This window comes from Pseudophryne corroboree, chromosome 6, assembly GCF_028390025.1.
Source record: "Pseudophryne corroboree isolate aPseCor3 chromosome 6, aPseCor3.hap2, whole genome shotgun sequence".
NCBI lineage: Eukaryota > Metazoa > Chordata > Amphibia > Anura > Myobatrachidae > Pseudophryne > Pseudophryne corroboree.
In genome coordinates, this window is record NC_086449.1 from 801198540 (window position 1) to 801220887 (window position 22348).

General features: G+C 47.3%; 1 protein-coding gene across 3 annotated transcripts in view; it reads right to left on the bottom strand.

The window, feature by feature from the left end:
• Window positions 1–22348, bottom strand: part of SCUBE1 (signal peptide, CUB domain and EGF like domain containing 1) — a 322235-nt gene that overhangs the window by 47971 nt on the left and 251916 nt on the right. For all 3 annotated transcript variants that reach the window (XM_063928925.1, XM_063928926.1, XM_063928924.1), the window contains 8 exons: window positions 17708–17824; window positions 12499–12621; window positions 12208–12327; window positions 11355–11447; window positions 7273–7389; window positions 6823–6960; window positions 6108–6311; window positions 3573–3734 (listed from right to left, as the gene is read on the bottom strand). In XM_063928925.1, coding sequence (XP_063784995.1) covers window positions 3573–3734; window positions 6108–6311; window positions 6823–6960; window positions 7273–7389; window positions 11355–11447; window positions 12208–12327; window positions 12499–12621; window positions 17708–17824 — 1074 coding nt within the window. The remainder of the gene's footprint in view (window positions 1–3572; window positions 3735–6107; window positions 6312–6822; window positions 6961–7272; window positions 7390–11354; window positions 11448–12207; window positions 12328–12498; window positions 12622–17707; window positions 17825–22348) is intronic.

A 22348-nucleotide genomic window follows, 5' to 3' on the forward strand; every position in this document is an offset into this window, starting at 1 on the left:
ATTTCCTTTAACGTTAGGGGAGGTACTTGAGTTAAGTGGTGGGAGACCGGTGGACAGGAGGTTTAATATCTCCAGCCCTCCTAGTTTGAAGCTCCACCAATACCATGTGGATAGGTCCCTATTATGTTTTAACATCTCCAATCCCCGAAAGCCGGGAAATTGGGAAGTGTCATGGAGTAATCAAACCATGACCTTTTCACACAGAGCAGATAGAATGCCTACAGATACAGAGCTTATACGCCACATAGCCAGTAGAGGAAAATCTTTCCGGTATAGGTATACCTTAGGAAATAGGATTACGAGAGTTGGAGAGGTATCACCAGGATACTGTGCACATATCGTACAACCTGATACGTGTACTAAGCAGATGGAAGAATTAGGGTTAGGAGATTTCACATGGAAGGTGTGTAATATGGTTATGTCCTACTCCGTCCCATATGTTCTCCCCGATGATGCATATTTCATATGCGGGAGAAAGGCGTATAAGTGGCTTGCCCCAAACTCTGAAGGATTGTGTTATATTGGAAAAGTACTGCCTGAAGTAATGACTGTATCACATGACAAAATGAAAGACATACACCGTGTTGCCCAAACTCCTTATACTCATACTCATTACGAGCACATCGTTAAACGGCACCTGATAGAAAGAACAGAGCACCCGGCCTCTGACATGATCAGTGAATCCACCGGGATTCAATTCTTAATCGCGTTAGATATCACTCACACCGCTAGAGGAGTGTTGAATTATAAATACATTTCTGCGCTCGCCAATTTGTTAGATAATATCACTGAAATGTATGATGACACGTTTAGGTATACTGGAAGGGAACTTCAGGCTTACAAAACAGAACTAGTCCAGCATAGAATGGTTCTTAATTACCTCACAGCAGTAACAGGCGGATATTGTGTCACACTGGCAACACAATACGGCGTGAAATGTTGCACATATATTACGAATAGCACCGAGGACCCGGTCGAGGTCATAGACCAAAAGATGGACGATATTCTCCAACTAAAGTGGGAATTTCGCAGAAGACACAATCTCACCCTTGCTGCTGTGAGTAATGAGCTGACTGGTTGGGTGTCATGGTTGAACCCGCGAAATTGGTTCTCCGGTTTAGGAGAATGGGCCCAAGGAGTTATAATGGATGTTGGGAAGTTTCTCCTATGTATCTTAGGTGTTATCATAACGATTGGTTTGATATTTAGATGCGGTCAGGCTTTAATGAGGTGCAATCATCGTACTAGGGTAATGAGTTTAAGGAGTGAGGAAACTGTAATTCCAATGGACTTGATTTATGACCCAAATGTAGAAACAATGATGTGATGAAAATGCGATTTCTACGGTCCGTTTCTTTCACCTGTTTTTCCGTTTCCTCCAAGGTAAAAAGACCCACTTGGACGAGGAATTTGATGAGCCGATATACAGACAACAGAGAGATTAAAGAAGAAGTTTTGACAACCTGATACACAGATTTTTGATGAACTATGCCATGGATCCCCAGTTTCCCTAGAAATTTTAAAATTACGCTAGCCCAACACTTTTGTAAATCTATGGACATTGACAGCTTTGCTCGCACCTTATGAGCAAAAGCACAAAGAAGACTGCATTCAACAGACACCAAACAAGACCTCAATCGACGAATGTACATTTACCTGACATAGAATACCACCGCATTTACCGTAATTATGTCTTTTCTTCATTTCTACAACCCTCAGGTAATGACACACATAGTCGATAGGGAATACAGGCACAGATATCAGCAATCACATATCTCCCCCATTCATGTATCATCAACTAAAATGTGCTCCCCCATTTTGTTACAACCAAAGCCGAAAAGAGCTCGGTAAAGTTTGACAGCCCATCCACAGACCCGTACCACGGGATAAGAAGGAATTCAAATGTATACTTCGCAATACCTCGAAGCTTGATTTAAAACACGTACGGCACGATGATACATGACCCCCAAGCACGGATTCATACACACATGCTTCTGCTATCTCACTAGGTCATACCCTTTTCCTACCTTCTCCTCTCCTCCCCTACCCAACCATGTAAATGTATTAACCCCTGACATATATTTTTCTCTTTTGAAATGTTTTAGAAGGTGGCAGTTATTATTGACTGCCAAAGGGTGGACTGTCAAAGTCAGAAAAATATCTCTATGCACACTACCATATTTGCACCTCACACAGGTCCGTGCTGCGCATGCGTACGCTCTCCCGTACGTGCGCATACTCACAGTCGCGGGCACCCGCAGGCGCACGGTATGCGTATTTACGGTAGAGTTTATGTGATCGTAGCGTGCGACTCAATCGTTACATATTTTCACTATATAATGTATTTTGTAGATCATGGTCCCTTTGATAGATTCTGAAAGTTTGGTTAATATAGAATGTTCATGAACAGAGAAATCCCTCTTTGTTTGATACGAAGGGTCAGACAGGAGTAATACAGTGGTGTTTAGTATCCATCGGAAGAATATTTAATTAGAAATATTCCGGTGTTGGTTTGAAGCAGATCAATCGCTCGTGCGAATAGTTATGGACATAAGAAGTTTATGAACATTTACTTTATTTGCACTTTATTACCCATGCGGCGGGAAACCCAGTTTCCCTCCCACCTGAGCTGTTGGAAATAGTCACAGCCCACCTGTATGAATCAACCTATGACCTTTTGTTATAATGCGAGGAGGAATTCCTGTGTCCAATGAACAATGAGATTGTAGGGACCATTGAATTGCATTGTGTGTGGGGCATAAATAGAAAGGCCGATCACATCCAGCTCTCACTCTTCAACGGTTATCATTGCTGAAAATCGGGAGCTGGATGTCCAGAGGCGCATGCGATCGTTTCCTTTGTGCGTAAGTTTTTCTCCGTAATCATACTGTTTCTCTCTTGTTATTATGGGCCATATCTTTCTCTCTCTTCTCTTTCTCTCATTTTTCTCTTAAACTTAATTGTATTGTATTTACTGTGTAGTTACCTGGTTAGTTAGTCTATGTTATATTGTAGTGTATGATTTGTATTTGTATTAATTCTTTTGCAAGTATATCATTCAAAATATATATATATTAGGCGTTGGACCCTAAGCCCAGGTATCTGTGTATTTCTTATAGAGTTAAGTATTCTCAGAGCGTCGGTGACGCTCAAACTGCTTTTAAGCTAGTAAGGTTATACTGTGTTGCATTTACACCATATCACTACACAAAGGGTTTATTGCATAATACACTGTTTATGGTTTAGATATAAAGGTTTTACATTGTGAGCGTATGCGCCGCTGGTGATCTCCTCGTGGTCTCGAGCGGTCGCATCGCTATAGCGAATCATTACGGTAGTCGGCAGCCAATAGCGCGCCTGCCAGTGATCTCTTGGCCGTGAGCGAACGTAACGCTTGAGCGTCTCGACCACGGCTAAGCGATTGTTACTCAACGTGCGTACCCTTACGGTACTTCATACGTAGTTAGCGTACAGTGTTCTTAGACCTCATAAAGGTTATTATATAAGATAAATAATCTGCTTTAACACTGTATAAGGAATCTAGGACATCAGTGGGTGTGCCGGCCACTCACCTCCACATTCAGACACATTCCTTGCCCCAGCAATGCCCAAACCATCGTTACTTGGACAAGGTTCACAGATCAGCTGCCCCTGCGTGTCCTGGAATGTGCCTGGCAGGCAGGGAACACACAGGTTGCTCTCTCCATTGTAATACGTGCCCAAACCGCAGGTGACTGAAAGGAAGAGGGTGTCCTGGTTATTCACACCATGGCAAGGTGATTTAACAGACGTAGGGTTACCAGTCATTACAAGTGGGAATCATATTGTCCCATCTTACCCCAAGTGCAGCTATTTTATAAAGGCCAACTGGGAGATCAATTCGTGCCACCCTATCGGGAGCTACACCCCAGGCAAAGGTCTTATAAAGGTTCTGACTGAGGAGAACCAGTTATGGTATTGTAAGGAGTGTGCTATGTTAGGTCGACAGTTCTCATGTCAACATGTGTGACATACTGACATGATAAAATGTGAACCTAACGTCACTGGTTGCCCAGTGGCCACTTACCTGGTCCAAGCATCTGTAGCGGGTTCCGATAATTATTCTCTCTTTACTCATAATCCCTCACCAACCCCTGAGTGCCTATCTCTAACCTGCCCCCCTCCCCACCCGCTCATAACTTTACCCCTAGTGCCTGTCCCAGAGGTTCCCAACTTCTCAAAGTCAGACCTCAAGGCACCCTAAAGGTCCAGGTTTTAAGTACAGATGGGTCCATGTTTATCTTGACCTTTAATAGGATTAACTGAGACTGGGCAGTCAGACTTAATCCCCTGCTGTATTGTTCTCTGTATTGTATTGCAGCTAGGGAGGCCAATCCCGGGATCGGCGGGATCCCGGGATTTGGGCCCAAAAATGCCGGGATTTGAATACCGGGATTCAAGGGATTACAGTGCGCATGTGCGGGAGGGTGGGTGTAAGTAATGACACTTACTATTATTAGGCGGGCGGCCGCGGCAGCCATGGACAATCTGAACGCGGCAGCACTTCAAATGTAGCGCCGGCCGCCAGCCAATCAGAGCTGGCGGCTCGGCAGCCAATCAGGGAAGCTGCCGCGGCAGCCGATCAGGAGCCACTGCTGCGACCGCTTCCCTGATTGGCTGCCGTTCCGCCAGCTCTGGTTGGCTGGCGGCCGGCGCTTCATTTGAAATGCTCCCGCGTTCAGTGAGTCCATGGCTGCCGCGGCCGCCCGCCTAATAGTAAGTGTCATTACTTACACCCACCCTCGCTCCCGCGCCGCTACCATCCCTTCCGCGCCGCTACCTACATCCTCCCTCCCGCACCACTACCTACACCCACCCTCCCGCACTGCTACCTACCCCCTCCCTACCTCCCGCACCGCTACCTACACCCTCCCTACCTCCCGCACCACTACCTACACCCTCACTACCTCCCGCACCACTACCTACACCCTCCCTACCTCCCGCACCGCTACCTACACCCTCCCTACCTCCCGCACCACTACCTACACCCTCGCTACCTCCCGCACCGCTACCTACACCCTCCCTCCAGCGCTGCTCCCTACAACCTTCACTGGTCCCTACTGCAATCCCGGGATTGACCGTTTTTCAATCCCGAATCCCGGGATTGAAAAAAACGGCCCGGGATTGGCCTCCCTAATTGCATCTGAGAACAATAGATGAAGGGTTTGTGTAAATAAACCATGGTGCGCCTAGGCGCAGCAAATTAGCCAAGATTACTGTGGACCCATCTGTATATTCATGCTTGGCCAACCACTGGCCTAACCCTAACACCCTCTGGGCGGCCCCTAACCATGACCGTCGTCATCCCCAGAATGTCAACGTTTCACACATCGCCATTCCAGATATCAACACTGTGAACACGTTGACATTCTGAGGATGCTGACATGGTGTCTGTCAGTATGTCGACACCATGCTGACATCCTAGTTATGAACGTTGACATTCTCAAGATCCCGCTGTAACATAATTGGTGATCAAACAATCTGTAATCTGTACGGAGAATTTCTGCTATTGATGAGACTGCAAGCCAATCACTAAAGCATCTGCATTACATAAACAATAAATAAACATAAAACATATGCTTTATATAAACAATAAATAAACATAAAACATATGCTTTATATAAGCAATAAATAAACGTAAAACATAAAACATATGCTTTGCATAAACAATAAATAAACGTAAAAACTAAAGATTTGAAAATATCTATATTACTGGTATGGGACATGTAACAAATTGTGTTCCAAACTGCTTTGGAAGTTTTATTGTAAAAGAAAATGGCGGTACACGCTAAGCACTGCTAATCAGAATAGTTATAATAAACTCTGCAACCTACCACAGAGCAAAATGGAGGTGCTTAGCATAATTTTGGCCAAAAATATGGGCCAACCAACTGTGACCATGTGACCTCATTTGTTGGGTCCGTAAATCAGGGCACAGGACCCCCAGGCCAGCACAAGCAACACGCTCCAAGACATCACACTAGTGAGAGTTACATACTTGTCACTTCCCATCTCCTATACCCATGCGATATACAAATCATATATAAAATACACACAGATATACACACCGCATTTTCCATCCTGCAGCACCTGCCCCGTGCCGCACGTCTCCTGGTTCTCAGTGCTCTTGGCTGGCTTCTGGGCAATGTCATACTCTGACCCCGAGAACTGGATGTAAAACTGTTGTTTGTTAATGGATTTCCTCAACGTCTTAATGGCAGCCTGTAGTTTCTGCTCCATCCTCTTCCGCACGCAGTCCACGTTACAGGTGTCTGAGCAGAGATCACATTTATCACTGCATTATGTATATTACAGTGACTCTGGGTTATTCTGAAAAGATCTCGTGTTCCGTGCCCCCGCCGTGTTTCGCTGCAATTGTTTGAGGGTTCTACGATGGTTGCTATAGTAGCCCATGTGACAGCTTTGGAAACTTTTCTAACCCCAGCATGTGCCTCTAAGGTTCCCGTTACCCTGGCTGCAAACCACTTATGAAGGCAGTAACGTTCTATACAGATAATAGGCTGCTATAAATATCAGTGTGTATATAATAACGTTAAATATGTTATACAGTTCAGGAATCCGTGTTATTTTGGTAAAGCATTGTACAGTAATTAGTATGCTAAAGAGAAGGGTACTGTTTTGGATAAGTCAGAATTCTGCGGATGAATTAAGGATCAGATTTATGTTATGCTCTAAGGACTTTTATTGGCTAGTAGACCATGATAGTAGGTGTAGTCCAAAAAACATACAAGTTAAAGCATACGACGGACGAATGGGTCTTACCGGAAACCTCGTCCCTCTTCACCTCCAGCTCGAACTCTGCTGTGATATGCGACACTTCCTTTGATGGTGATTTCCGTCCTCTTCTTTTTTTCTTGGAAGAGTCGCACTTCAGATTTACGAATGTAACATGACAATTATCTGTGCAGCGAGAGAAAAGGGGTAAACAGGGGAAGATCTAATATAATCTAGGTATATACCTAACATTCTAAAAAGAGATCATACGCCCACTGCTGGGAGTACCACTACTTGGGGGTAGCCATGCAAAGACTACAAAGGAAGAAGGATGCTTAGTCAATGTGAGGTTGTACCTTAATCTTGAGAGAGATAACAAATATAGGGGGTCAATTTACTAAGCCTTGGCGAGAGACAGTATTTATCAAATTACTCTCATTGGCTGCAAATCACGTTGTCTTCTCGCAAAATCGTTTATTCCCACATTATATCACTTACCCATTGCTGGCTGCTTCCCAGAGTCCTTCATTCTGTCTCTGCTCCGCGGTCGCAAATGGCATTTGGCATCTTTAATTTTGAACCGAGCTTTCTGCGTTATTGGAAGCCCTAGAGGATCTGCAGTAGATATATGAATATATAATCACCTGTCCTCTCTGGTCATTGTAGAATTGTACGCAAAATAACTCATTTTGCGGTTACCACTATGGATCCAGTATACTGGGCACAGCAAGAGTTCAGAATTTACTTGAACTTTTTGCAACTAAAATTGAGAATTGTCTGGAACCAGTTTTGTGCTGCTGTTCTCTGAGGTTCCACTAGAGGGAGTTTTACCAGCTCTAATGGAGGTTACTTCTAGTAATGTGAAACAGTTCTTATTAACCCATAGAAACATAGAATTTGTCGGCAGATAAAAACCACTTGGCCCATCTAGTCTGCCCCTTTTTTTTTTTTTTTTTACATTATTTTTATCTCTAACCTTATTTGATCCTTATTTCTTTGTAAGGATATCCTTATGTCTATCCCAAGCATGTTTAAATTGCTCTACTGTCTTAGCCTCTACCACCTCTGATGGGAGGCTATTCCACTTGTCCACTACCCTTTCTGTGAAATAATTTTTCCGCAAATTTCCCCTGAACCTCCCCCCCTCCAGTCTCAGTGCATGTCCTCGTGTCCTATTGCTTCTCTTCATTTGGAGAATGTTTCCCTCCTGAACTTTGTTAAGACCCTTGATATATGTGCAAGTTTCTATCATGTCCCCCTTTTTCCTTCTCTGCTCCAAACTATACATGTTAAGATCTTTTAGCCATTCTGGGTACGTTTTGTGATGTAGACCGTGCACCATTTTAGTTGCCCTTCTTTGTACAGTCTCTAATGTATTAATATCCTTTTGAAGATATGGCCTCCAGAACTGAATACAGTATTCTAGATGAGGCCGTACCAATGACCTATACAGTGCAGTGATCGCAAAAACGCGCTATAGGGCGTATTTTACCCGATTTTGAGGGAAGGTGACTCACTTTTCTGAAATGGGCGAGTCCCCGGGGACGCGCTCTGCTGCAGCAGCCAATCACTTCCTGTTAAGTGAGTGATTGACGCCTGTGACTGTGGCTGGAGAAGGTGAGCACCGCGGAGGCGCCGATTCATCACAGACTTGCTGTTGCCTGAAGCCTCCGCTTCGGCGCCCGTGCTCATGGACTGAGCGCACCGCCTCTCCGCAGGTCAGTTTCCCCGCCGCTCCTGACAGCCGCTCTGAGCGCCGGCCAGTGTGTGTGTGTGTGTGTGTGTGTGTGCGGTGTACATCTCCCGCCATATCCCGGTCTCCGTGCTGCTGTAAACGGACTTCTGGCTGCCGGCTCTCGCCGTGCCTGCCATATGGGCTCTGCCAGCGAGGAGGTGCTTGCACTGTTGCGGTGTGTAAGTGGAGGGGGCCAGTTAGTGTGTGTGTGCCTGGGGTACAAGGGGAGATGGTCAATTACTGCTTGTGTGTCCGAGTTGTTTGGGAGTGGGGGGCAATTGCTGGGTGTGTGCACGGGGTATAAGGAGAGAAGGTTAAATTACTGCTTGTGTGTCCTGGTTGTATGGGGGTTGGGGGGCAATTACTGGGTGTGTGCACGGGGTATAAGAGGGGGGGGGGTTATGAGGTGGGCAGATTGTGTGTGTGCCTGGAGTATGAGGTGGGCAGCTGCTGAGTGTGCCCCGGGTATGAGGTGGTCAGCTGCTGAGTGTGCCCGGGGTATGAGGTGGTCAGATGCTGTGTGTGTGCCCGGGGTACGAGGTGGTCAGATGCTGTGTGTGTGCACGGGGTATAAGGTGGGCAGATGCTGTGTGTGTGCGTCCGGGGTATAAGGTGGGCAGATGCTGTGTGTGCGTCCGGGGTATAAGGTGGGCAGATGCTGTGTGTGCGTCTGGGGTATAAGGTGGGCAGATGCTGTGTGTGCGTCCGGGGTATAAGGTGGGCAGATGCTGTGTGTGCGTCTGGGGTATAAGGTGGGCAGATGCTGTGTGTGCGTCCGGGGTATAAGGTGGGCAGATGCTGTGTGTGTGTGCGTCCGGAGTATAAGGTGGGCAGATGCTGTGTGTGTGTGTGCGTGTGTGTGTGTGTGCGCGTCCAGGGTGTGTGGTGGGTAGCTGCTGTGTGTGTGCCCGGGGTATGATGCAATGTGTCTCGTTGCTCTACCTGGTGCAATGTGTCTCGGCGCTCTACCTGGTGCAATGTGTCTCGGCGCTCTACCTGGTGCAATGTGTATAACTTGCTCTGCCTGGCGCATTGTGTATAACATGCTCTACCTGGCGCAATGTGTGTAACGTGCTCTACCTGGCGCACTGTGTGTAACGTGCTCTGCCTGGCGCATTGTGTATAACGTGCTCTACCTGGCGCAATGTGTGTAACGTGCTCTACCTGGCGCAATGTGTGTAACATGCTCTACCTGGCGCAATGTGTGTAACGTGCTCTGCCTGGCGCAATGTGTGTAACGTGCTCTGCCTGGCGCAATGTGTGTAACGTGCTCTGCCTGCTGCAATGTGTGTAACGTGCTCTACCTGGCGCAATGTGTGTAACGAGCTCTACCTGGTGCAATGTGTGTAACGTGCTCTACCTGGTGCAATATGTGTAACGTGCTCTACCTGGTGCATTGTGTATAACGTGCTCTACCGGTCGCATTGTGTATAACGTGCTCTACCTGGTGCAATGTTTATATTTGATTTACCTGGTGCAATGTGTCTTAAGTGTTCTACCTGGTGCAATGTTTATATGTGCTCTACCTGGTGCAATGTATATAACGTGCTCTACTGGGCGCAATGTGTATAATAATGCGCTCTAACGGGCGCAATGTGTATAAAGTGCTCTGCCTGGCGCAATGTGTATAAAGTGCTCTACCTGGTGCAATGTGTATAATGTGCTCTACTTGGAGCAAAGTGTATAGCGAGTTGTACCTGGAGCAAAGTGTATAACATGCTGTACCTGGTGCAATATATATAATGTGCTCTACCTGGTGCAATATGTATAACGTGCTCTACCTGGCGCAGTGTATATAGGAGGTTCTACCTGGTGCAATCTGTATAAGTGGCACTACTGTGTGGTGTAATGTGAATTGGCACTATTATGTGGTCACGCCCCTTCCCCATGAAGGCCCCCCCCCCCAAATTTTGCGGCGCGCCGAAGGCGCGCACTGCCTGTACTTTGCGATCTAGTAAGGTGGAACACCAATTCACTTTCTGCCTAAGGGCACCAAAATGTCTAGTTACAGCTCTGGTGCAGGGTGTCCTGCATGCTACACAGCCCAGCAGCACTATCACCCCCATCCCCCCACCTTGCAACACTTTTGTAGTGTCCAAACAAGATTAAGATGAATAAGAACCTTCATTTCGATGGGACCCAGAAAAGGACCGGTAGGACCCCAATTTTTGAAAGTGAGGGGTCCCTGGGACCCACTTTTTTTTGGGATCAGCGCGATCACTGACAGTGGCATTATTACTTCTTTCTTTCTGCTGCTGATTCCTCTCCCAATGCAAATCCTGCAAAGTTCTATCACCTGTGGTGCATGAACATAGGTCCCGACCAAAACCTCTCCCAGATCATAGTAATCAGGAGTGGAACTATGGGGAAGGGGGTGCAAGCAGCTACTAACCCAAGAGGTGAGATATCCAGCAAACCCCAAGTTTCCCTCATCCCCCCTCCAAGCCTCCGCTACCAGAGCAGAGCAGCTTCTGAATAGTCCTAGTCCGAAGAGTCCCCCCTATGCTATGCACTATTGCCTGTGAGGCCACTCAGATGTTACTATGGCATACCTCCCAACATGACCCTCTCCAGGAGGGACAGAATGCTCTGCTTCTGGACTTCCTTCTTAATATATGATTGCCATCACCTGTGCTGAAACACCTTTCTTATCCATTCACCTGTTCAAAACAGGTGCCAGCAATCATACATTAAGAGAAAAGTCCAGGAGCAGAGCATTGTGTCCCTCCTGGAGAGGGTCATGTTGGGAGGTATGCTATGGGGCCCATCGATGGCCTGTTCCGTCCCGGACTGGAATGCCTGATCAGCTGTTCTTTATGCATGGTTAGAACTCCAGATATCTTACCAGCACACGTCTGTATTGTTCCGTTGCGTCTCGTAAACAGCTTGTTTTGCTGCCCCGGCACGCCACAGCTCAAGGAGTAGCTGTTCTCAGACTCTACGTAGAGAAAGTAACGTTGGTTATGACAGTACATCCACCTACACAGTGACTAGTAACTATATGCTGGCTGGTCACACACAAGGCGCTGGTGAGACCAGTTTCCAATGAACAAACTTTAGGAGTCCCTGACTTATTATATATGCAAACTCAGAGGCTTCTGGAACGTACAGGAGCCTCCGATAGATTCCCTTCCCCAGCTCCCCGGCCTTTTTTGGGTCAGCTCCTGGGACTGTGACACTGCAGAACTATTAGTCCCAAACAGCAGCTCTGTGCTGCCACCGACAGACGTACGGGAGGCTGGGTGGGGCTCACAGGGAAAGATTTACAGAGTGGAAGTGTTGCCAATAGATTTTGTCTATCATTTCTCTGTTGCATTCTAAAAAAAAATAGTAGACATCATTTCATTGGTTGCTACGGGCAACATCACCATTTGTCTGTTTTAGAAGCTTTAGTAAATATATTGCATAGGCAGATAGGGCTCGGATGGTTCTCCTGCAGGGAACGTCAGGAGCCAATTGGAATTCAGTTCAGGATGAGCCACATCAGCCTATGTAGCTTGCAAGTGTTTCTCACCTGCCGTGGAAAGGAAGGGAGACAGCTCTAGTAGCCACTAAAGGACTCTGTCTTGTTCACTAGCCACCAGGGAAAGGGATAAACATACAGAAGTATATGGTCTGTCTCCAGGCTGTAAGTATTGCAATCCCGTCCGATCTCTGAGTTTGTAATTCTATTTTCCTACCTAGACCATTATACAAACCTGGGATGAAAAGTGTGTTGGACGGGCAGGACAAGAAGCAGCTGTCCATGCCTGACGATTTGCTGCAGATCAGCTGAGCTTTGGGGGCAGGTTTATTGTTGAGGACACATTTTGCCGTCTCTAGGAAAAAAAGGAAAGAGTAAGACACAACTGAGCAGCATACAGCGTTATTAGTAAACTGCCGCCTGCACCTTTCAGACCCCTGGAGCAATATCCCAACAGTCAGCAGGGTGCATTCTGGGAGTCGTAGTTCTGCAAGTGCCAGGCTGCCGGGACAGAAAATGAGCTCACCAATACAGTCCCGCTTGTTCCAATGCAGCCTTTTCCCGGGGGAACATGTGCAGTCGTAGCTCCCCATGGTGTTGGTACAGCCTGTGTCACAGCTGCCGTTATTAACACTGCATTCGTCAATGTCTACAATACAAGAGCCACATCTTAATTGCACAACTGGTAACCAAATACCCACAAACTGTAATTCAGACTGATCATAGAAAAAATTAAACAGGCAGAAGCAAGAGCAAGTGCAGGCAGATCGTGGCTGTCAGCCTTCAGCAAACACTGATAGTAAAACATAGTAAAACAAAGACAAGTAAAACTCATTTCCCATTTGCAGAATGATTTAAGAGAGAGAGAGGTCCCCCCTTCTAAACCAGGTGAGGATTATATGTTGGACAGATGTATTTATTTCGGAGATATGTTTTATTGTGCAACACACTTGTTCGGGCTAATTGCTGAATGACTGGGCTGCACAATCTGGAAATGAGCACATACACTATACCAGAATAAACAGGACAAACATGACATCGCTAAATGAAACCCAACAGCTGTGCAAAGCTCTTATAGGGACACGAGGGAAGAACCTGCAAACAGGAGGCACCATATTAATAACGGATATTCCAACAATGATAATGGGACACTATAATACATGTTTTCATATTCTCTCGCTTTTAATGTATCAGAGCCACCAAATACTGATGAGCACAATACAATCAGCTGTCCCCAACATGTGTCACTCACTGGAATGTCTGACTTACAGATCAGTGTCTGCCGCTAAAACAAAACCAGCACACAGTACATCACACACTATTAGTGGTGCACCAACGTACACATTACCAGCACATTGTACAGCACACACTAGCAGTGTACCAACTGTCACATTATTAGCAGAACACAGTACATTACACACTAGCAGTGCACCAACCTGCACATTACCAGCACACAGTACATTAGACACTAACAGTGCACCAACTGTCACATTACCAGCACATAGTACAGCACACACTAGCAGTGCACCAACTGTCACATTACCAGCACATAGTACAGCACACACTAGCAGTGCACCAACTGTCACATTATTAGCAGAACACAGTACATTACACACTAGCAGTGCACCAACTATCACATTACCAGCACATAGTACAGCACACACTAGCAGTGCACCAACTGTCACATTACCAGCACATAGTACAGCACACACTAGCAGTGCACCAACTGTCACATTATTAGCAGAACACAGTACATTACACACTAGCAGTGCACCAACTGTCACATTACCAGCACATAGTACAGCACACACTAGCAGTGCACCAACTGTCACATTATTAGCAGAACACAGTACATTACACACTAGCAGTGCACCAACCTGCACATTACCAGCACACAGTACATTAGACACTAACAGTGCACCAACTGTCACATTACCAGCACATAGTACAGCACACACTAGCAGTGCACCAACTGTCACATTACCAGCACATAGTACAGCACACACTAGCAGTGCACCAACTGTCACATTATTAGCAGAACACAGTACATTACACACTAGCAGTGCACCAACTATCACATTACCAGCACATAGTACAGCACACACTAGCAGTGCACCAACTGTCACATTACCAGCACATAGTACAGCACACACTAGCAGTGCACCAACTGTCACATTATTAGCAGAACACAGTACATTACACACTAGCAGTGCACCAACTGTCACATTACCAGCACATAGTACAGCACACACTAGCAGTGCACCAACTGTCACATTATTAGCAGAACACAGTACATTACACACTAGCAGTGCACCAACCTGCACATTACCAGCACACAGTACATTAGACACTAACAGTGCACCAACTGTCACATTACCAGCACATAGTACAGCACACACTAGCAGTGCACCAACTGTCATATTACCAGCACATAGTACAGCACACACTAGCAGTGCACCAACTGTCACATTATTAGCAGAACACAGTACATTACACACTAGCAGTGCACCAACTATCACATTACCAGCACATAGTACAGCACACACTAGCAGTGCACCAACTGTCACATTATTAGCAGAACACAGTACATTACACACTAGCAGTGCACCAACCAGCACATTGTACAGCACACACTAGCAGTGCACCAACTGTCACATTATTAGCAGAACACAGTACATTACACACTAGCAGTGCACCAACCTGCACATTACCAGCACATAGTACAGCACACACTAGCAGTGCACCAACTGTCACATTATTAGCAGAACACAGTACATTACACACTAGCAGTGCATCAACTTGCACATTACCAGCACATTGTACAGCACACACTAGCAGTGCACCAACTGTCACATTAATAGCAGAACACAGTACATTACACATTAGCAGTGCACCAACTGTCACATTACCAGCACATAGTACAGCACACACTAGCAGTGCACCAACTGTCACATTATTAGCAGAACACAGTACATTACACACTAGCAGTGCATCAACTTGCACATTACCAGCACATAGTACAGCACACACTAGCAGTGCACCAACTGTCACATTATTAGCAGAACACAGTACATTACACACTAGCAGTGCACCAACTGTCACATTACCAGCACATAGTACAGTACACACTAGCAGTGTACCAACTGTCACATTATTAGCAGAACACAGTGCATTACACACTAGCAGTGCATCAACTTGCACATTACCAGCACATTGTACAGCACACACTAGCAGTGCACCAACTGTCACATTAATAGCAGAACACAGTACATTACACATTAGCAGTGCACCAACTGTCACATTACCAGCACATAGTACAGCACACACTAGCAGTGCACCAACTGTCACATTATTAGCAGAACACAGTACATTACACACTAGCAGTGCACCAACTGTCACATTACCAGCACATAGTACAGCACACACTAGCAGTGCACCAACTGTCACATTATTAGCAGAACACAGTACATTACACACTAGCAGTGCACCAACTGTCACATTACCAGCACATAGTACAGCACACACTAGCAGTGCACCAACTGTCACATTACCAGCACATAGTACAGCACACACTAGCAGTGCACCAACTGTCACATTATTAGCAGAACACAGTACATTACACACTAGCAGTGCACCAACTGTCACATTACCAGCACATAGTACAGCACACACTAGCAGTGCACCAACTGTCACATTATTAGCAGAACACAGTACATTGGCCCTCATTCCGAGTTGTTCGCTCGGTAAAAATCTTCGCATCGCAGCGATTTTCCGCTTAATGCGCATGCGCAATGTTCGCACTGCGACTGCGCCAAGTAAATTTGCTATGCACTTAGTAATTTTACTCACGGCTTTTTCATCGTTCTGGCGATCGTAATGTGATTGACAGGAAATGGGTGTTACTGGGCGGAAACAGGCCGTTTTATGGGCGTGTGGCAAAAAACGCTACCGTTTCCGGAAAAAATGCAGGAGTGGCCGGAGAAACGGAGGAGTGTCTGGGCGAACGCTGGGTGTGTTTGTGACGTCAAACCAGGAACGACAAGCACTGAACTGATCGCAGATGCCGAGTAAGTCTGAAGCTACTCAGAAACTGCTACGAGGTGTGTAATCGCAATATTGCGAATACATCGTTCGCATTTTTAAGATGCTAAGATTCACTCCCAGTAGGCGGCGGCTTAGCGTGAGCAACTCTGCTAAAATCGCTTTGCGAGCGAACAACTCGGAATGAGGGCCATTACACACTAGCAGTGCATCAACTTGCACATTACCAGCACATTGTACAGCACACACTAGCAGTGCACCAACTGTCACATTAATAGCAGAACACAGTACATTACACATTAGCAGTGCACCAACTGTCACATTACCAGCACATAGTACAGCACACACTAGCAGTGCACCAACTGTCACATTATTAGCAGAACACAGTACATTACACACTAGCAGTGCATCAACTTGCACATTACCAGCACATTGTACAGCACACACTAGCAGTGCACCAACTGTCACATTAATAGCAGAACACAGTACATTACACACTAGCAGTGCACCGACTGTCACATTACCAGCACATAGTACAGCACACACTAGCAGTGCACCAACTGTCACATTATTAGCAGAACACAGTACATTACACACTAGCAGTGCACCAACCTGCACATTACCAGCACATTGTACAGCACACACTAGCAGTGCACCAACTGTCACATTGTTAGCAGAACACAGTACATTACACACTAGCAGTGCACCAACCTGAACATTGCCAGAACACGGTACATCACACAATAGCAGTGCACCAACCTGCACATTACCAGCAGCACACGGTACATCACACAATAGCAGTGCACCAACCTGTACATTACCAGCAGCACACGGTACATCACACAATAGCAGTGCACCAACCTGTACATTACCAGCAGCACACAGTACATCACACACTAACAGTGCATCAACCTGCACATTACCAGCACATGGTACATCACACACTAACAGTGCAGCAACCTGCACATTACCAGCACACAGTACATCACACACGAACAGTGCACCAACCTGCACATTACCAGCACACAGTACATCACACACGAACAGTGCACCAACCTGCACATTACCAGCACACAGTACATCACACAATAACAGTGCACCAACCTGCACATTACCAGCACACAGTACATCACACACTAACAGTGCACCAACCCGCCAATAATCTCACCATGTTAGTACTGCAGTTTATAATAACAGTCTTCTTATGACTCGCATAATCTGTGCAATTAAATAAGAAAAGTACAGCATCAATCTAGGGTTATTTGTTGTTCCCCAGACATGATAATCAGTTCTAGGACCAGTGCTATCATTAGGCGAATTAAGGTGGTCTGCTATAGCACCAAAATTTAGCGGACACCTAAAAACAATGCCACTTATTCAGAGTTCTTATTTTTCCCCTGAGAGATGGCCATCCTGGGGACCTCACCTACACATTCCTCATTGGCTGAAGGCAGGGTCCATTTAATGGTTTGTATTAGCTTCAGCACTCCATGCACAGATCATGTGCTGTGATAGGGTGAGAGCTGGCAGCATCACCGCTCTACCGAGACCAGCGTCCCTATCCTCTGCCTGCTGGCCAGCCCTGCTTGATCCACACACGGTAAGAAAGGGGTGTGGGGTGGGAGGCACAGCTACTCGGGGAAGGGGGGGGGGGGGGACGAGGCACAGCTATTATAGAAAATATGTTTGCAAACCTCCACAGTGCGTCATCCCATACAGCGTGAAGCCCTTGTGGCAGAGACATTCGAAGCTTCCAGGGTAGTTGATACATATATGGTCACAGGTCCTCTCAAACGAACACTCGTCGATGTCTGGGAGGAACAGAAAACACAGTCAAGATGCCAATGTCTCGAATAAATACTAAAAAACGCAATTTAATACAATTTTGAGCTGAAGGAAGGACCATTTAAACCAAGCGTGCAAATTCATGCCCAGAGGTGGTTATACGATGTGCTCGCACCAATGCTATGGATGGCATTACATGCGTGCTGCGGCCAGGTGTGCCATCATCATACAACTGTATGTCTGTAGGGTCCAGCTGCCCGCAGAGTGCCCAATAGCATGTGTGTGGCTAACTGGGACTAGTGCTTGCTGCACCGCGCACAGGCCGGGCTGGGGAAACTGCCTGTGTACCCCCGACATACAGGCAGTGACAAGTAGCAATGTAGATTTGTCCAGCACGAAAAAGGAACAATGATAAACTATACAATAGAATTCATGTTATTTTGTATATTGTAATTATTTCAATTTATTCTTAGAATTTGGGCTCATATGTAGTGAAGAACATTCAACATGCAAAGATAACATTATAACAGAAATCTAGAAACCTGCTGTCACAATGGGATATGTAGTGCACCAAGATACGTTCAGACATGTACTATACATGATATCCTTAAATGCACATTATCAGTAGCAACAACCTCGTATAAAATTATTTCAAATTGTTTACAACAGAGAAACTCAATATAGAAGCCTATAACAAAAAGCCGGATTCTCATATTTCTTAGACCAAGGGCCAAATGTGCCCTGGAATTATTTCTCAGTAGCATCTGGGCAGCAAACATGTAGTTAGTAGAGAAATATAGCCCTATGCATCACAATACCTGGACAACAATGGGGGGAATTCAGACCTGATCGCTAGGGTGCGTTTTTTGCATCCCTGCGATCAGGTAGTCGCCGCCTACAGGGGGAGGGGGAAATCGCTGTGCAGGGGTGCGATCGCATGTGTTGCAGAACTGCACAAACAGAAGTTTGTGCAGTTACTGCTCAGCCCAGGACTTACGTAGACGCTGTGATGATCGGGGCCGGAGCCGACGACAGAAACCCTCCTTCCAAACGCCTGGTCCCTCCTGTGTTTTTCCGGACACTCCTTAAAAACGGCCAGTTGCCACCCACAAACGCCCTCTTCCTGTCAATCTCCTTGCGATCGCTGGTGCGTTTGGATTTTTCGCGCCATCCCGTCGCTGACCTCCAATCCCTGTTGCTGTGGTCCATCGCGCCTGCGCATTGCGGTGTATACGCATGCGCAGTTCAGACCTGATCGCAGCCTGTGAGAAAACGCACAGCAGTGATCAGATCTGAATTACCCCCAATGTCCTATATAGTCCCAATAGCCTAAGCTAGCCAATTGTCATTTACGGTCGACCAATGACCGTCGCCTCTCCACCGCCCTGGTCACTGCGTCCCATGTTTGAGTTCAAGACTATGCCCGTGCTGCACCCCTTCAGTGGAATGCGCTCCCCGCTACATTAGACTCTCCCTGACCTTGCAAAGCTTCAAACGGGCACTAAAAACCCACCTATCAAAGTGTACCCCTCCGATGCATAACCTAGTCCTGAGGCCGCTCCTCCATCCCCCTGCCTCATGCCCTGAACATCTCTGCTATCAGGCTGCTATCCCGCCTGCCTGCACCTCTTGTCATCTGTCTGTCGACCCTTCCCACTAGATTGTTAGCTCTCCAGAGCAGGGCCCTCTTACCTCTTGTTATCTAAGCCCTCTTCTCAACACATTTCACTCGCAGCCCTCTCTTACTCAGCGACCATCTTTACCCGCTTTCTCTCCTGCTGGTAAAGGCTCATCTCTATCTATGGCCGCCAGCCCCAAGTAGTACAATGATTACTCCCTCACTACTTACATCTTAGCTGTATTATGGGGGTAATTCCAAGCCTTTTGGCTAAGATCAAGTGTAGTATCTGCTTGAGGGAAACACAGGGTGGAGTACCTGCTCTTACACTAGGAGCGTGAGAGGTTCCTAGATGTGGAATGGAGAAACACCTTGTGGAGTACCATGCCGGGGTGTGGCAATGCCTCTGGTCGAGAGGGGAGAAAAACTGGGCTTAGTATCCACCGTCCTTCTAAGGGGATGAAACAGGGCCCCTTGCGTGGAGTGGAGAAAGGCCTGGTCTAGTATCTTCTCTCGTACTGGGGGTTGACCCTGGCACAGAGTGGGTATGAAGCTTGGTCTGGCTGAGAGGTCGGGAGCAGCTAGAAGCTCGAGGTGTTTTGTGCCCTTGGAACTGGAAGGGACAGGGGTGCCGGAAATGCACTGGGGTTTCGAGCCACCTTTGCACTAAGGCACTTTAGCACTTAACACTTCAGACCCTTCCTGTCTGCACCCACTTCCTTTGCCCTGGTCTTTTGGCTAGGGCAAGGACAATTTTTTATCCCCCCCCCCCGGCCTTCTGGCTGGGGCTTATTTATTTATTTATACACGCACGTGTTTTGCACTTGTGCACAGCACCAGCACTTATTTATGTTTTTTGTAGTGTGTCACGTCACGGTTTTGTTTGGGGTTTAGGTGAGACCCTTATGGGCCACCCTCTCTCCTAAGTTGCTGAGGCCCTCTCCTTTTGGGGAGGGCCAGAGGCTGATTTCGGTCCCCAGGGGGAAGCTTCGGCCAACCCTGGGGATACACGAGGGTCCCTCCACGCTTCGGCAAGGGGGGACCCACAGTCCCTTTTTTCCTACAGTAGGCCTTTGGGCTCTGAGGGTTAGGGGAGTAACGGGGCCCTTCTCCTTTCGGAGAGGGTCCAAGAACCTACGCCCCCCCACGTTTGGTCACAGACACTGGGTGATGAAGCCACGCACCTCGGGCTTAAAAAAAAAAAAAAAATGGGGGTAATTCCAAGTTGATCGCAGCAGGAAATTTTTTAGCAGTTGGGCAAAACCATGTGCACTGCAGGGGAGGCAGATATAACATTTGCAGAGAGAGTTAGATTTGGGTGGGTTATTTTGTTTCTGTGCAGGGTAAATACTGGCTGATTTTTTTTTACACTGCAATTTAGATTGCAGATTGAACACACCACACCCAAATCTATCTCTCTCTGCACATGTTACATCTACCTCCCCTGCAGTGCACATGGTTTTGCCCAACTGCTAACAAAGTTCCTGCTGCGATCAACTCAGAATTACCCCCCTATGTCTTGAGAATTGTGGTGCTCCTTGTTACCTGTACTCTATTTGTTATTTATTTACTGTAATGCTAAGTTTGGTCTCCCTGTACTGTCCTTTGCACGCAGGGCCGGCTCCAGGCCTACTAGCACCCTGAGCGAGAAAATGTAAAAGCGCCCCCCCCCCCCCCCCCCCCCACCATGCGCTCCCTCCCGGAAAAGTGGGTGTGGCCTCTGGAAAAGTGGGCGTGGCCTCATAACTTCATATCATCAAACTGTAAACATATTTTCACACAATTAGCAGCCTTACACATAGCCACAGTAGTGTTCCTTACACACAATGTCTCCAGTATAGTGCCAGATACACATGACATGCCCCCCAGCAGTGCCAGCTACACATGACATGCCCCGCAGCAGTGCCAGCTACACATGACATGCCCCGCAGCAGTGCCAGCTACACATGACATGCCCCGCAGCAGTGCCAGCTACACATGACATGCCCCGCAGCAGTGCCAGCTACACATGACATGCCCCGCAGCAGTGCCAGCTACACATGACATGCCCCCCAGCAGTGCCAGCTACACATGATAGTGTTCACTTTTTAGGGCATGGTGCTGATCACAGGGAGGGCACATTTTTAAGTTAGGAGGGAGGGCAAAATGATGTACATACTGCTTGTTGTTCCCATACCTATATGTCAAAGAATGGGCAGTGCGCGCCGAAGGCGCGCAGCAAAAATTAAGGGGAGTTACTTCGTGGGGAAGGTACGTGGCCACATAATAGTGGCAATTTGCATTACACCACACAGTAGTGCAGCTAATACACACTGCACCAGGTAGAACCTCCTATACACTTTGCGCCAGGCACAGCACTGAGACGCATTGCACCAGGGAGAGCACTGAGACACATTGCCTAGCCACAGACGCCTAGCGGGAACACTACATGACATGCTCCCCAGCAGTGCCAGCTACACGTGACATGCCCCCCAGCAGTGCCAGCTACACGTGACATGCCCCCCAGCAGTGCCAGCTACACGCGACATGCCCCCCAGCAGTGCCAGCTACACGCGACATGCCCCCCAGCAGTGCCAGCTACACGCGACATGCTCCCCAGCAGTGCCAGCTACACGCGACATGCCCCCCAGCAGTGCCAGCTACACGCGACATGCCCCCCAGCAGTGCCAGCTACACGCGACATGCCCCCCAGCAGTGCCAGCTACACGCGACATGCTCCCCAGCAGTGCCAGCTACACGCGACATGCTCCCCCCCCCAGCAGTGCCAGCTACACGTGACATGCCCCCCAGTAGTGCCAGCTACATAAATGGCCACACAGTGCCAGATACATAAGTGCGCACACAGTGCCAGATACATAAGTGCCCCCACAGTGCCAGATATAAAAATGCCCACACAGTGCCAGATATGTCCCCACAGTGCCAGATACATAAA